The following is a 14,430-nucleotide window of genomic DNA, read 5'->3' on the forward strand; positions in this document are numbered from 1 at the left end:
AAACTTGATCTTATTTCTTTTAATTTTTTTAAGAAAGCTGCTTCTAGTTAACTCTGCAATAAATAAATACCTCTTAACTCACATCTGCTTTCTAAGTGCCTCTCATTTGTAGATATTTTGCCTCCTTTAACACAATTTATCTGTGTTGTAGGCCTGTCTGGAACAACACACCCAATCGGAAGGCCTCAAAACCCTTTTCTAAAACTTGATTTTTACCACAAATAACCTCATAAAGTTTCGATATTTATTCTTTGAAGAAGGCCTGACTAAGACATGAGCATAATCACGCTAATTTTCTAAGGCAAACAATAAATTAAGTCAAAACGAAGCTCATTTGTCATGGGAGAGTGTATAAATAAAGTTATATCTGAAAAAGGTTTAATTTAGCTACGTCATACCAATGAAGCAGCTAAAATGGAAAAAGGACGACTATGCTTACGTCCACGTCCTCTTTTTATTTTTAGACAAAACCAAACAGCCAAACTAAACACATTTTACTAGTTGAATTAAACACAGTGGGTTTGTATATTCTCTATAAATTAGGGCGAATGTACGTTAGGTCCATTTCGAGCACATCGTGTTTTAAAGCTAGCCAAACTAAAAGGTCACCATTATTTGTAACACAATCTTAAGTGCTCTATATAAAGCACTTAATGAAAAAATATAAAGCACTTAAGTAAAAAAAAAAGAAGCTCTACTTAAAATTTAACGACTTGCTTTCATACGCACCGGTCGGTAAACTTGCCAGTCACAATATGGCCGACTCGCAGACAAATCGTTGCTACGGCAACAAAAGCGAAGCGGCGTCCACTATTCTATACGCAAGCACGCAATGAAGTACGTCACAAACCAGGAAATGTCCACAGAGATAAGTGACTGAAGAATCACAACAGAGCAACTCACCGCGGCTGTTTCCCGACGGTTCTATTTCGTGTTTCTGGTTTTAATTTATCTCTGGAAATGTCACGGAAACCCAAAGACGAATACTACCGGTTCTTCTCTGTTACCGACCCACGGAACCACGAGAAGGGGTACACGGAGTACAAAGTGACAGCCAGGGTAAGTTACAACTCTATAACCGTAGTGTTTCATTTATATAAAAAAAAAATCACTTGTGTTACTGAGGAGATGTTCATGTTCCGAAAATATTTCAGGTGCATTCCAATAAATTAGAATATTATTGAAAAGTTTATGAATTCCTTTCACTCCATTCACTAAGAGAAACACACTAAATAGATTAAATACGCCTCTAGTTTTGCTTATTATGATGATTTTCCACTTACAATTACATTTATGATTAGTATTGTAAATCAGACCAATAATAAAAAAAAAATTAATACTGGAATGTCAGCCAAATGAAAAGTATGTTCAATTTTCACCTAAAGGTTATTTTCAAACGGTTATTTTACTAGCAAATATTCAAATTCAGCGAGCTGAACCTGTACTTCTGTGTACAGATAAAATATTGTCGCTTTTCCTACACAAAACAAAAACAAGCATGCAAATGTAAAGCCAGAGAGCATGTCTAGATATAAACACAAATACACCCTGGGGGGATTTTATTTGAGGTTGAGATGCTCTGCTGGCGCTGGAGTGAAACGGGACATGTGATTCTGTTCATGTGCTCCAGCAGCCTTATGACCACTTTAATGCCTGTTCAAAAAGGATTTATGAAGCTCAGACGATCTCTGCAGACACAACAACATGCTCAAAACTCGGATTAGCTGGAACCAATCTATTTTAACTTCTCACCCTTGCAGTTTGTGTCCAAGCGTCACCCGGACGATGTGAAGGAGGTGGTGGTGTGGAAGAGGTTCTCCGAGCTGAAGAAGCTCCACGGAGAGCTGTCCTACACTCACAGGAACCTGTTCAGGAGGCAGGAGGAGTTTCCAGTGTTTCCACGTGCACAGGTTTTTGGTATGATGTGTAAAAGTTCCCTTCAGACCTAGTTTACTCATCTGGGTCTGAATGATGCTGCACCTCAGACAGGTTTGCATATCTGAGGTGTAGCATCAGATATCCAAACATAGAGTTCCAATAGAGTTCCTGTAGGAGCTGCTGCTTCACATGCTGGAACGTTGGAGTGTTTCTTTAGTAAATACTTGTGTACTTCATCACTTGCACCTCTCTCTTATTTCTGGGTTTATAATGTTTTATTTAATAGCTCTTTTTCCAGGGTTGGATGCTCTTACAACAGACAACGAAAACAATGTTTTGACACAAGAATTAGCTGCACAAGATTTTTTTTTTCCTGCAACACAGGTTCTCATTTCTCCTTAAAAGTTCAGTTATATAAATACTTCCCTCAGTCATGTTTGCTGCAATGATCCCTGTACCTTATCCACACACGTTTCAGAGGTGTAATTCTGGCTGGGTTTTTGGAGTCAGTTACCTGGTGGTTTCTGGTACAGACATGACTTTTAATCATAGTGCAGAAATTTTCATCAGAGGTTGAGGTTGGAGTTCTTCCAGAAACGAAATGTAAGACGGATTTATCTGATTTTTGAAGTGTGTTTAAGATTATTGTTCTGTTAGAAGACTAATTTGTGTCCAACTTATTTATTTGAAGTGAAACTGAGAAATTTACCAGCAGTCTTTTTTTTAGTTTATTGTTCCAGTTTGTCCAGAGCACCAGTAAAACCAGTGACAAACGGAGCATTTTTTTAAAACTTTCAGCGTCATAATCAGCTTTATCATCTTGTTGTGTTCATCCTAGGAAGGTTTGATGAAGCTGTGATTGAGGAGAGGAGGAAGGCAGCAGAGAGCATGCTTCTGTTCACTACCAGTATACCTGCACTATACAACAGCCCACAACTAAAGGACTTCTTCAGGGTGAGGACACAGAACAAGCAAATGTTAACTGCTCTCTGTTTCATCTCTGTCCTCTTGTTTCTTTTTGATTTATATACGTTGTTCTGTTTATTTTACAAATTAGAGCTGTTAGAATTACAATCTTAAAACGTAACAAGTCCATTGTTCTTCAAGTTAAAATTAATGACATTTCATACCGTGGTGGACTATTATATTCTGCAAATAATATACATAACGGTATATTTCCAGCATGTTTTCAAATAAGATTTATGAAAAGAGAAAGCATGTATAGTTTGAGAGGATTAGAGATATTTAGAAACAAAGTCTGAACTAAACATTATTTCTGTCTAAAGGAAACAAAGAGAGTAGATCAATTTTCACTTTTAAGAAAATGGTAAAATATCCTATCAAGGTGTAATGAAGTATTTGGTAAAGTGCTGTGTCATTACAAGGATACTATATGTTTTGTTCTGTCTTTATTAGCTCTACATATATGGATGGTTGATTGATGTTTAGTTACTTATGGTAAAACAAATTCACTTTTAAGAGAAAGGGTAATCTATATAAGACATTTTCAATTCAAAACGTTCATGTCAATATGTGACATGTTAGTTTAAACTGCAGAAGAATAAAATAAAAAATAAATGAATGAATGTTAGGGTGGTGAAGTCAGCAGACCTCTGGATCCGTCCCCGGCGTCCTCGGCCGGGCCGCTGCCTCCTCCTCTCATCCCCCTGCCGAAGAGGAGGGCATCAGACTGTGAACCCGCCGAAGAGGAGGAGGGCAGGGAGGCGCCCACCTTACCTCAAGACCTGGGCACTAACATCAGCTTGGAGGTCGGGGAGCCGGAGGTGGCAGCTGAGGCCTACAACGAGATCGGAGGAACTCCGACAGAGGAAGAACAGGAAGATCTTGACGACGCAGAACTGGATGACCGAGGTTTAAATCTAACAATCTGCAAGCTGTTTCTGGTTCTTCGTCATCATTTCGGTTCATGTTTGCATCTGCAGTGTCGTCTCCTGAGCTGTCTTTAACGAGACTCCAGCAGTCGGAGGAGACGCAGGAGGAATTCGACTCATTGTTTGACTCGGTGGTCGAAGAGCAAATCCCGTCTCCCAAGGAGGAAGTTCCTCCTCCTCTGTCTGAAAATGACCTGGCTGTCTTCGATCCCTGCTATAAACAAGGTGGGTTCAACCACAGAATATAAACTGTTACTCCCTGCAGCCTTTACTTATCCTGGACATTGCCTTCCCACGCAGTTCTGCTTGATTCTCATCGCCCTTCACTGCTCTGCCTGAGATTTCTCTCATTAACCTGGATTTCTCCGGTAGAGTAACAAAGACTGAGAAAAACACTATCTGTGTTTCCATTGACCATAAATTGCACAATGTGAGATTTTAAATATAAATTATCTTAATGGAAACATGCAAATTTCGAAAAAAATAATTTCTCAACAAAAAGTTTTAGGATAAAGTGGTTTTAGGCTGAAATTGGTTTATTTAGCAAAACTGCATTGGAAATACTTTTTTCACATGATCAACAACTGGTGCAAACCACAAAGTAGAAGACGACAGGAAGTAGTTGGAAGATGATGGCACATCCTGTTTTTTTAAATACTTATTGTGTGAACAAACTTATTCATGTGTGACTTTATTTGTGTTTCTAATTTAGTGGAAACAGCAATTGCAAAATTGTGTTTGTTTTGTTGGCATTAGCTGAATATTGACAAAGTTTTGCTCACCTTTGTAATTGGAAATGCAGATATTGTTTCTAAGAAAACATGTGGAACCTTTGATAAAAGCCCTTTAGAATATTACAAGAAATCTACCTTCTTGAACACAAACTAAAAATAAATTAGAGATAATTCCAAACTTTGACAGGACTGTTTATGAAACTGCTTTCTTTTAAACCTTAAATTAAAAATCTGTTGTTTTTTCTCGTTCTGTTTCAGAAAGATCAGATTCCTCGAGTGATCACTCCGAACTGTTCTCGCTGCCGCCGGCCAGTCTGATTGGAGGAGACGCCAGTTACTTGAACCAGGCAGCCAATGAGCTGACGGCGGCCATGGAGCGGGAGAAGGAGGGAGAGTTCGGTTCTGCCATCCGTGGCTACCGGACAGCGGTGGACATACTCATCACTGGAGTGCAGGGTAACATGAGAGACCAGTCAAACCAGTTCATTTCCATCATGATTAGTTTCATCAAAGCTGTAAAGCATGCAAATTTTACACCAACTGCACCAAACTGTGCAAAAGAAACACAGTTCTGAGCTTTTTAAAGCTTTTTACACTTTTTTGTTCTTACGTTTGAGTTTCTACTGTTTCTAAAAACAGCCCAACTGCCTAAAAAAAACACTCCGCCATTTTTCTGGAATCTAACGTTACAAATCATCAAGCACTGCTCCGTTACCTAGCAACCCTAGCAGAGCTCCAGCACTTTTGGTCAGCAGGTTTTACCGCCGTATTCGCTGTACAATGGCTGCTGGAAAAGATAAATGCTTTGTTGTTGACTTACCATCCAGAAACCACGTGCTGCCTTCTTGTTGGTTGAGCAGGAAGCTCCACTTCTGCTTCTCAAAGTGTATAATTGTGCATCTGTTTGAAGCCATTTTCTCATTTTAGTGTAAACGGTGAGTTGGCCAGCAGTAGCTTATTTGAATTTAAAGTGACAAAATGCCTTCAGGCAGAGCTGACCTTGTTATTTAGTGAAATAAATTACCTTGTTGATGGTATTCCAGTTTATTGAGACAAATGTGTATTTTTGGTTTCAACTCTTGTGCACAGCTGACGGACACGGCCAGTTCTTCACAATAAACCGCATGTTGCATGGGGAGAACATGCAAACTCCATTCAAGACTGAGGCTCCAACTCAGGATTTTCTTGCTGCACAGGACCATGTAGCCTATGAGAGAATATATTAAGTGAAATGCTTACCTTGTATGTGTACAGTTAGTGCTTAATCAGCCTTTTTAGTGACTATTGTATTGATCCATGACTGGGCTGCTGGACCTTGTCCTTTCCCTTAAAGCGTCACTGAGTTGTCTGTGGTGCTAAATTTATAACAGCTTCTCTGCAGGTGTTGGTTTACATCAAGCTGGAGGTAAAAATGCTTCTTACTTAAAATAAAATATGTTTTGTTGCTCCTCTTGCTTATATAAATGAGTACGCTGTGTCTTTTTGGCTTATAGTAAGATACAAATCGAACTAAACAAAGGCGTTGTCTGCAACATTACAACATGCCACAACTCAACATTGAGTCATCTGCCCCTCCCCACTTCAGTGTAGTTTCTGACACTGATCCAGCAGCTAACACGGTAGCGTGGCCGAGCGGTCTAAGGCGCTGGATTAAGGCTCCAGTCTCTTCGGGGGCGTGGGTTCGAATCCCACCGCTGCCAGCAATCATTTTGTTTTTCCTTTTTCAGCTGAAATGTGACTTGAAAATAAATGTGAAAAGCTACAATCAGAGCACAGGAAGTGAAACTTGACGAGATTTTTTATGTGTTCATGTTCTGCAGGAGACCCAGATCCGGTTCGCAGGGAGTCTGTGATGAGGAGGACGGCCCAGTACCTGAAGCATGCCGAGATGCTGGTGGATCAGCACGCTTCGCCGGGTCACACGGCTGCTCACACACACACACAGGACCCGTAGACACACGCTTGACACACACAAAGACGACTGAAAGGCAACGTAAGCTCAGGTTCAAGGCTCATGAAGTGACTACAGGTTTGACAGCTAAAATAAGAATCCCAAACCAGTTTCCATTCCCAGTAACAAACCGTTTCTGGTACCTAATGCTCCAGTAATGACGCTCTGCGCACTGGGACCTCACAGACATCTAAACTACAAAACACAGACAAAGTCTTTAAGTTTATGGATGGAAATTTCCTCTGTTCTTTTTATATTGTTGATGTTTGTAATGTTAACATCCATGTGGCTTTGCATTTTGCACAATGTTTTGTTAATAAATCTGATTTTAATTTAATTCAGAAAAACGTTTCAATTTGATTCAAAAATTATTTTACTCTATTTATCCCACAAGGAAAAATAAATGTTGTCGTAACTAATTTTATCCAAGAATCTTCAAAGAGTTGTTGTGGGTGGTGATGATGTGGGAAGGAAGGATCTCCAGTAGCAGTCAGTCTTGCAACAAATCTGAAAAAGCCTCTGACTGAAGACAGTTACTGGGATGACAGCCGGTCTGCAGCGGCTGAATTTGAGCTGCTAACATGCTCAGATTATGTCAGCAAATTATGTATTTGTCCTGGATGACGTCATCCAGGACATGGTACTGATCCACCTCATTTGCTTTTGCTGCTTGTCGTATGGTTAGAAAGCCGGGCAGAAGGATGTTGGAGTAGGGGATGTGAGAAGATGGTTTGGTTTTCTCCTGCTCTGCATCCATGAAGCCTCCTCTTGAACTCCTCTGGGATTTTGAGGTCAAAGTTCAGGTATTATTTGAGCTTTTTGAGATGCTAATCAGGTGCTCCAAGTATTACAAACAAACAATACCCGTTTGTCATGGTTACGCACCATAATGTCAGTTGTGTTGTGACAGAAGAAAGTAAAAAACAAAGAGTAAAAGTTATTCCAGCTTCACAGCATCCAAAAAAAACAAAACATGAGGGAATATTTAGCCAAACATTCAGTGACTCAGAAAACTAAAATCAGAATGAAGGCAACAAAACTACAACAACCAGTCGTCGCTCAGGTGTTATCTGAGCTGTGAGATGCTAATCTGCTGCTGCAAGCTGTAAAAACGATACCGTTGTCAAAGTTACGTATCACAACTGTCTGAAGAAATGTGATCAAAAATCCTTTCGTTTCCGTTTTGTGTTCTGGAAAATCAAGTTTCCTGAACACAGGTTTTGCTAAAAACTGTCAACGATTTGCTAAAACGCTGCAGTTTAAACCTGACGCTTATGAAAAACATCAGGTTTTATTGTTGCTAAGCAAATGTTCGGTGTAGCTCCACAACAAAAATACAAAAACAGCACGATTTTGTGAATTTTAAATATAAAACATACAATTTTGTGCTTTTGATGATTTAAGCTAGAAGTGTCCAAACTTTTTTGGGCCAAAATCATTGAGTCAAGAGTAAAGAAAATTAAAAGAAACTGAAATCAAGCAAATAAAATAGTTGGTTTGATTGTTTTTTTTTCTTAGTTGATGCAAAACTTAAAAATAATTTTGTACGTTTGTTAAATTATTTAAGAAAAACACCTAGTTTTTAAATTATTTTGGGCTCGACTAAACAAATTCATTTTCTGCTATAATAACAAGATTTGAGTCAAAAAGTTTTCAATATTTAGTCAAGTTTAATACATTAAACAGAAGCTGATTTGAAAAGGGAATCCCACTGATAAAGTCTGGTTTTTTTCTTTTCTTTTTATTTTTACAAATATGCTCATTTCATCTTTTACTTTGTAGACCTGGCGCATTTTGGTTTTGATCATCGGATTACATTTTTACATCTAAAGCTTTTAAATCTACGTGAGACGTCACGTAGATTTGTTGTAGTACCTATTAAATTCCTGTGAGAGTCGCTGTTGCTCATTTTAAGGTTAAAACGCGCCCTGGACTGGAGAAACAGATGAAAGAAGAAAACAGCTGCTGGTTTTTAATAATAAACATGCGGCTTGCTGTAGTTAATCTACTTCACATAATCATGATTGTTTGAACTTTCTACGTTTGGTTAAAGAATTTAAAATGTCTTAAATTTGATTTTAAAAGATAGTCAGCCTTAATATTGTCACCTTACTTGAATAGTGAGCTAAGTAATTTTTTGCTAAAAGATGTGCTGGAGCTATTTATTCTTTATTTTTATCAATTTGAATTTTGTTGACAGTTTATTCTTAGTTTACTTTATATTTTTTGTATTACTTAGAGTTTATTTGTAGGTTAATAATTGGTGATTTTATTAATTTTTTGTTTTTCTTTCACAGAAAAAACTGTGGGTCCATTTTCTATAAGTGAAGGGACTGGTATAGGACCAGCATGCACTGGGTTTGGAGAGGCAGCAGTTTGATTTTGTTATTTGGTTACCAACTTTAAACCATAAAGAGCAACAATCAAGTTTTGGACATTGGATTTCTTTTGGCTGCCAAATCCGGCCCAACATAGGTTTTTATGTGGCCCTCTTGTAGACAAAACACTAAATGTGCTTAAATATGTTATTAATCAAATCAGTGCAGCTTTTATCTGTTTACTGCTAAATTATATCAATCAGTCCCTCCAGTTTCTTGAGAATTATCGTGGAAATTCATGCAAAATCAACAAATTCTTGCACTTTTTTGTGCTAACAATTGGGATTTTATTGCAGTCAAAAAATTTAAAAAAACTTTCTTTCTTGTACTAAACAGCTGCCTCAGCTTTAACTGATGTCAGATTATAGTCCATGATCTCCACAGCGAGTAATGAAAAGTCAGATTTACTGTCATAAATAAGTGCAAATATTTCCAAATTAGTACCATAAACATTTTGATTTTTATTGCAAAAAAAATCACAAATCAATTGTAAATTGATTTTATAATAATTTAATAATTTTATTTTAACAGTTTGTGAATAGGTTTTATTAATACATTCTGGCACAACCGGCCAGAATGATCTTGATTTGGCACCAAAACAAAAATGAGTTTGATGGAAGAAGTTTGTACATTTCTGTGAAGATAAAAGTCTTAAATTTAATTCACAATAGTCTTAAAAAGTCTTAAATATGATTTGCTGAAACCTTCAGAAGCTATTCTAAAGACCTTTAGCTGTTACTTCATAGAAAATATCAAGGGTAAGTGCAAATTTATCACCAGTTAGACACAGTTCATACATTTCTTTGGAGATAAAGGTCTTAAATTTCTTTCATAATGGTCTTAAAAAGTCTTAATTTTTTGTTGCTGAAACCTTTAGAAACCCTGCTAACGACCTGTAGCTGTAACTTCAACTCATTAGGGAACACTAATGCACAGCAAACACCTAAGAGAGATAATCAAACGCATTTTTTTTTGCATAAAAGTAAGTAGTTTTTTCAGTAGTTTCAGCATGGATGGAAAGTTATTGGTTTGGCATCAAAGAGAGGAGAGAGAGAGGATGGGATGCAGAAAAGAGAAAGCAAACGGCAGAATCCCTTCTCTGGAGAGACGGGGGATGAAAGGAGGGCTGGAAACAGATGGAGGGGTGACCATTTCCCCAACCAGATGAGAAAACGAGGGGTCATGGAGAAAGAGAGACAACAAACGCTGGAGGAGAGGAAAAATCGAAGGGATGAGATTAGAGGATAAGCAGAGATGATCCTTCTATTGTTAACGGGGTGGAAAAAAGCAGACCATCCCTCTTCCTCCCTCCGTCTCTCTCTTTGGCTTTGTTTTGACCACTGTGGGGTGCTTGAAGAGGATGGAGGGATGGCAGCGAAAGAGCGATAACGCTGCTACATCCTGTTATACATCCCTCTTTCTCTCTACCTTTCAATCCATCTCCCCTTCCCTCGTTCTGGTGCTCCACCTGTGAAATGCAGAAAGAGACAGAAACAAAGAGACGGAGGTGAGGAGGGAGGGGGGCTAACAGCCGCGCAACATTAGCATGCTGAGAGTGTCAGCACGCTCCTCTCTTTTCTATCATCCCTCTTTCCATCCCTCCTCCCTCTGTCTCTTTCTCCTCACTGGTCACTGCAATTATACCATCCAAACACTCCAGCCTGAGAGCATAATGGCTTTCCTCCACGTGTGTGTGTGTTTGTGTGTGTGAGATCAAAAGACACAGATGTGTATATCAGTGCATAATTTAGAGCCACACGTGACACATTAAGTGTGACACAGAAGGGGCGGCTGTGGGTGTGCAGGAGAAAAACGAGCATATGTGGGTGCGGATGAGGGTGTGTGAGTCCTCACGGCTACAAAAACTGCTTCTCCAACCTCTGAACCGAGCCCGCTCTCCAACGGGCTCCGGCGAACCCGCTTCACACACACACACACACACACACACACACACACACACACACTCACTCTCTCGCTTGGACCGTTATGACCTAAATGGCCACTGGGTTGAGGCAAACAGCACACCTGCTTTCGCTCTGTTTTTGTTTTCATTCCATCAACTTCTTCTTCTCCCCTCTCAACCCATCCTCCTTGTTTTTATTCCACCACACACACACACACACACACACACACACACGCACGCACACACACACACACACACACACACACCCCTCCTCTGTGAGCTTGTTATCCCTCCCCGTCCAGTCGTTTCTCTCTCTGTCACCTTGCCCCCAGCTATTCCAGCACACTTTTGTCTCCCCCCGCCTCATCTCTCGCTCTCACACACTCACATAAAACACACTCGCTGTCTATTTTCTGTCAGCCCAGGGCTCTGTGGCGGCCTGACTCTCTCCTACAGACAGGCTTGACATTTGTTTTCCGCCTCCCGGGGTCTGTTTGGTTGTTGCTGTGGGGCTTGATGTTGATTTAAGACTATTACTATCTGAAGTATTTCATTAATATAAAAAACAGACTGAAAATGCTAATAAACAAGATGCTGGCTGGAGGTGTAAAGAACAGTGAAACGACATTTCTCCCGAGTAGCGTGGAAACTCTAGACTACACTTTGCAAATGTAAATCTGATTAAACTACGGGTTCATTCACACCAACCCCATTTAAGCAAACTCTAGTTCGTTCGTCTAGATCAGAGGTGTCCAAAGTCGGTCCTTGAGGGCCGGCATCCTGCATGTTTTAGTTCTCTCCCTGGTTTTACACACCTGCATCAAATGATGGCTCATCAGAAGGTCTAAGCAGAACACTGACTTGCTGAGGAGGTTGTTAGGGAGAGAACTAAAACATGCAGGATGCCGGCCCTCGAGGACCCACTTTGGACACCCCTGGTCTAGAAAGTCAGTTTCGTTTGAAGACTAAAAAAAGCTAAACCTGGTCACCTACAAACCCCAGTTTCGGTTTGGTTGACGTGAACTCTGCTGCCGTTTGAATGCGTTCAAACGCCAAGCGGACCGGAGACCGCGCCAGAACCAGGAAGTGGACTACAGCGCAGGGCATTCTGGGTAAATACAACCTAAACCAGGGGTCACCAACTCCAGTCCTCAAGGGCTACCATCCTGCAACTTTTAGGGCTACCACCTCTGCTCCAAAATGTCTGAATTCCCTCACCAGCATTCATTCCTCTCTGCAATAGGCTGGAAACGAGCAGTTTATTTGATCCAGGTGTGTCTGAGCAGAGACGCATCTAAAAGTTACAGGATGGTAGCCCTGGAGGACTGGAGTTGGTGACCCCTGACCTAAACAAACGCGCTAAAATATCGCTAGTGGGGAACATGGCTCATGTTCTTTTGCCAAAATAAAATCCGACGCTAATCCATTTTTTTTTTGGACATTTCGCAAAGAAGGAAGTTGAACGCCTGTCTTCTTCAGGCGTTTTCATGTCGTTTCCTTCAGTGGTTCTTGGTGCAGCGCCACCACAGGCGAGGAGGGGAACAGGTTCCTCAAAGGGTTTGGTTAGTTTGACACAGTGCAGAGTGAAAGTGGACCAACATCAGCTGAAAATTTTACAAATGTTGCAACGTTGGTCCCCAATCAAACCGAGTCTTCTCGACTGTCAGGTGGGAAAATACCATAAAACTAAAACTAATTTGTTTGGCCATAATGGCAGTTGTTACATTAGGAAGAAAAGGGGGGAAGATCAGAACTGTGAAATAAAGTGGTGGGAGTGTCATATCTTGTGGCTGTTTTCCTAGAGAAAAGAAATATGTTGAGCTCACTGAGGCTAGTTGGGTTCTTTAAAGAAGATAGCCCACAAATAAAGGACAGAATATAAAGGATTGACTTACTTGGATTTTTAGGCCCAGTCTAAACTCTAAAAACAATTATTTAAAATTTTCTCTACATATGTAACATGTTCATTAAAGTATAATTTTTGCACATAGAACCAACATGGAGGGATTAAGAGCAACATTTTTCTCCGAAGCCACTGGTTGCAGATCTCTCTCCTGAACTCCCATCAACACTGGTTTTGTAAGTGAATAATTAGACGGGCACACAGAGGGTGATTGACAGCGCTAAGACCCGCCTCCTGGCTCTGATTGGTTAGGACTGGGAGACGGCAAAGGAGCTCAGTTCTTACAACATAGTGACAGTTTCCACAGATATTTAAAAAAGAATTTAAAAAAATTACATACTGCAGCTTTAAGGTGAATCTTTCAAACATTAGAAAATGTAACTGTCAGGCATGGTGACAGTTACAACCCAACTACACAGATTTGGGTGAAATGATCAACTTTGAACAAAATTGGGTGTTTTAACTGGACAACAACACACAAAGTTACATTGAATATTTGTTAAAAACTGCTTTCCATACCAGGAACCCAATCGATTTAAAAAACTCCGACAATACCGGTAAGATTGGACATATATTCAGGCAGAAGCTTGTTGGTTCCTCTAACAGTAATCATCATAACTGTCATCTCTTCCTGCTGTTTGTCTCGCTCCCTCCTCCCCTCACATATTAGTAAATCAATAAACATACACTTTATGCCATTTATTGATCCGTTCACCCCCTCCCTTTGTGTCCACTTTACTCTCTATTTTCTCACTCCATGAATATAAAATCTCGTTTCTCCGCCTGTCTCTTTCACTCCCTCTGCCTGTCAGCCCCTTTCTCTTTATATCTCTCGCTGTGGGATATCCTATTTATATGGCTGGCACCTCCATGCCTCCACTGAAGTGTGTGTGTGTGTGTGTGTGTGTGTGTGTGTGTGTGTGTGTGTGTGTGTGTGAGTGTTTGATGTTAGTCTGAGTGGTTAACATAATACAAGTCCTCAGAGAGATGATGATGATGATGCTCAGGCACTCAAACACACACAGATACATAATTTTAGGCCTTTTTTGGTCAGCCTTTCTGTGAACAATTTGAGCTTTTTTTTTTGCATCCTCCAAGCTGCGCCGCAGTTATTATCTGTCGCATTCTCCCACTGTCCACACGGACACGCACCTTTGTTCCCCGACCTGCTTCCCAGAATGATAAAACCCAGCATTATCTTTTGTTATTCATTATCGCAGATGGAGCCATCATTTCGCATCCGTCCTCCTCCCTCTGCATATGTTTATATTTATTCAAACCTCTTACTCTCTCTCTTTTTTTTCCATGCCCGTCTCCTCCTCTTTGCATATTTATTCAGGCACATCTCCCTCTCTGTTTTTTTCCCCTCTCCCCACTTTCTGTACCCATGTGTCCAGCTTTTGTTGGCTGCCTTGTTTCCATAACAACTTGCGACCTTTCACTCGGTGCATAACCATTTTTAATCAGAAGTAGAGAGAGAGAGAGAGGGGGTGGATTTGAAAGGGTAACATTACTCAGGTGATGCGCTGAAACTGGTGAGAAAAACAAACGGAAGAGAGCGACTGAAACGAGGAACGAGAAGTGGCCTTGGCTCAGTCTGAAACCAGAAGAGTTTGGTTTTGAGTTTACTGCATTGTAACTAGTTACATTTACTTTGTTGAAAGAATGTACTTTTAGGAGTATTTTTACGATGCTCTACTTATTTTTACGTTTACTTGAATAATTTAATTATGAAGTAGTTCTACTCTGGAGTAAAATTTCTTTCAGTGGATTTTCTACCCACTGAATAAA

At 40.1% G+C, this 14,430-nt stretch overlaps 1 protein-coding gene, 1 long non-coding RNA gene and 1 other non-coding gene across 3 annotated transcripts in view; 2 read left to right on the forward strand and 1 right to left on the reverse strand.

Moving 5' to 3' along the window:
- Positions 1 to 844: 844 nt before the first annotated feature.
- On the forward strand, positions 845 to 6,802 carry snx15 (sorting nexin 15). The gene is made up of 7 exons (XM_015033382.1): positions 845 to 1,059; positions 1,761 to 1,917; positions 2,717 to 2,832; positions 3,471 to 3,750; positions 3,822 to 3,995; positions 4,763 to 4,960; positions 6,325 to 6,802. Exons 1-7 carry the CDS (start codon positions 961 to 963, stop codon positions 6,456 to 6,458), a joined length of 1,158 nt encoding a protein of 385 aa, XP_014888868.1. The 5' UTR covers positions 845 to 960; the 3' UTR covers positions 6,459 to 6,802.
- On the forward strand, positions 6,123 to 6,204 carry trnal-aag (transfer RNA leucine (anticodon AAG)). The gene has a single exon. It is a non-coding gene; the product is annotated as a tRNA-Leu (tRNA).
- A 2,290-nt stretch (positions 6,803 to 9,092) lies between the features above and the next one.
- Positions 9,093 to 14,430, reverse strand: part of LOC106947992 (uncharacterized) — a 19,395-nt gene continuing 14,057 nt past the window's right edge. The window contains exons 2-3 of the long non-coding RNA XR_001425090.1: positions 12,628 to 12,630; positions 9,093 to 9,105 (exon numbers count right to left, since the gene is read on the reverse strand). This is a non-coding gene — a long non-coding RNA (uncharacterized LOC106947992). The remainder of the gene's footprint in view (positions 9,106 to 12,627; positions 12,631 to 14,430) is intronic.

Source organism: Poecilia latipinna, unplaced genomic scaffold (assembly GCF_001443285.1).
Source record: "Poecilia latipinna isolate Pla-1442-1.1 unplaced genomic scaffold, P_latipinna-1.0 Scaffold267, whole genome shotgun sequence".
NCBI classification, from domain to species: Eukaryota; Metazoa; Chordata; class Actinopteri; order Cyprinodontiformes; family Poeciliidae; genus Poecilia; species Poecilia latipinna.

Excerpts from the sequence above, each read along its gene's own strand:
- snx15 (XM_015033382.1), top strand. The coding sequence starts at position 961 with ATGTCACGGAAACCCAAAGACGAATACTACCGGTTCTTCTCTGTTACC. Across the intron at positions 1,918-2,716 it reads TCCACGTGCACAGGTTTTTG|GAAGGTTTGATGAAGCTGTG; the intron begins GTATGATGTGTA and ends TGTTCATCCTAG. Across the intron at positions 4,961-6,324 it reads ACTCATCACTGGAGTGCAGG|GAGACCCAGATCCGGTTCGC; the intron begins GTAACATGAGAG and ends CATGTTCTGCAG.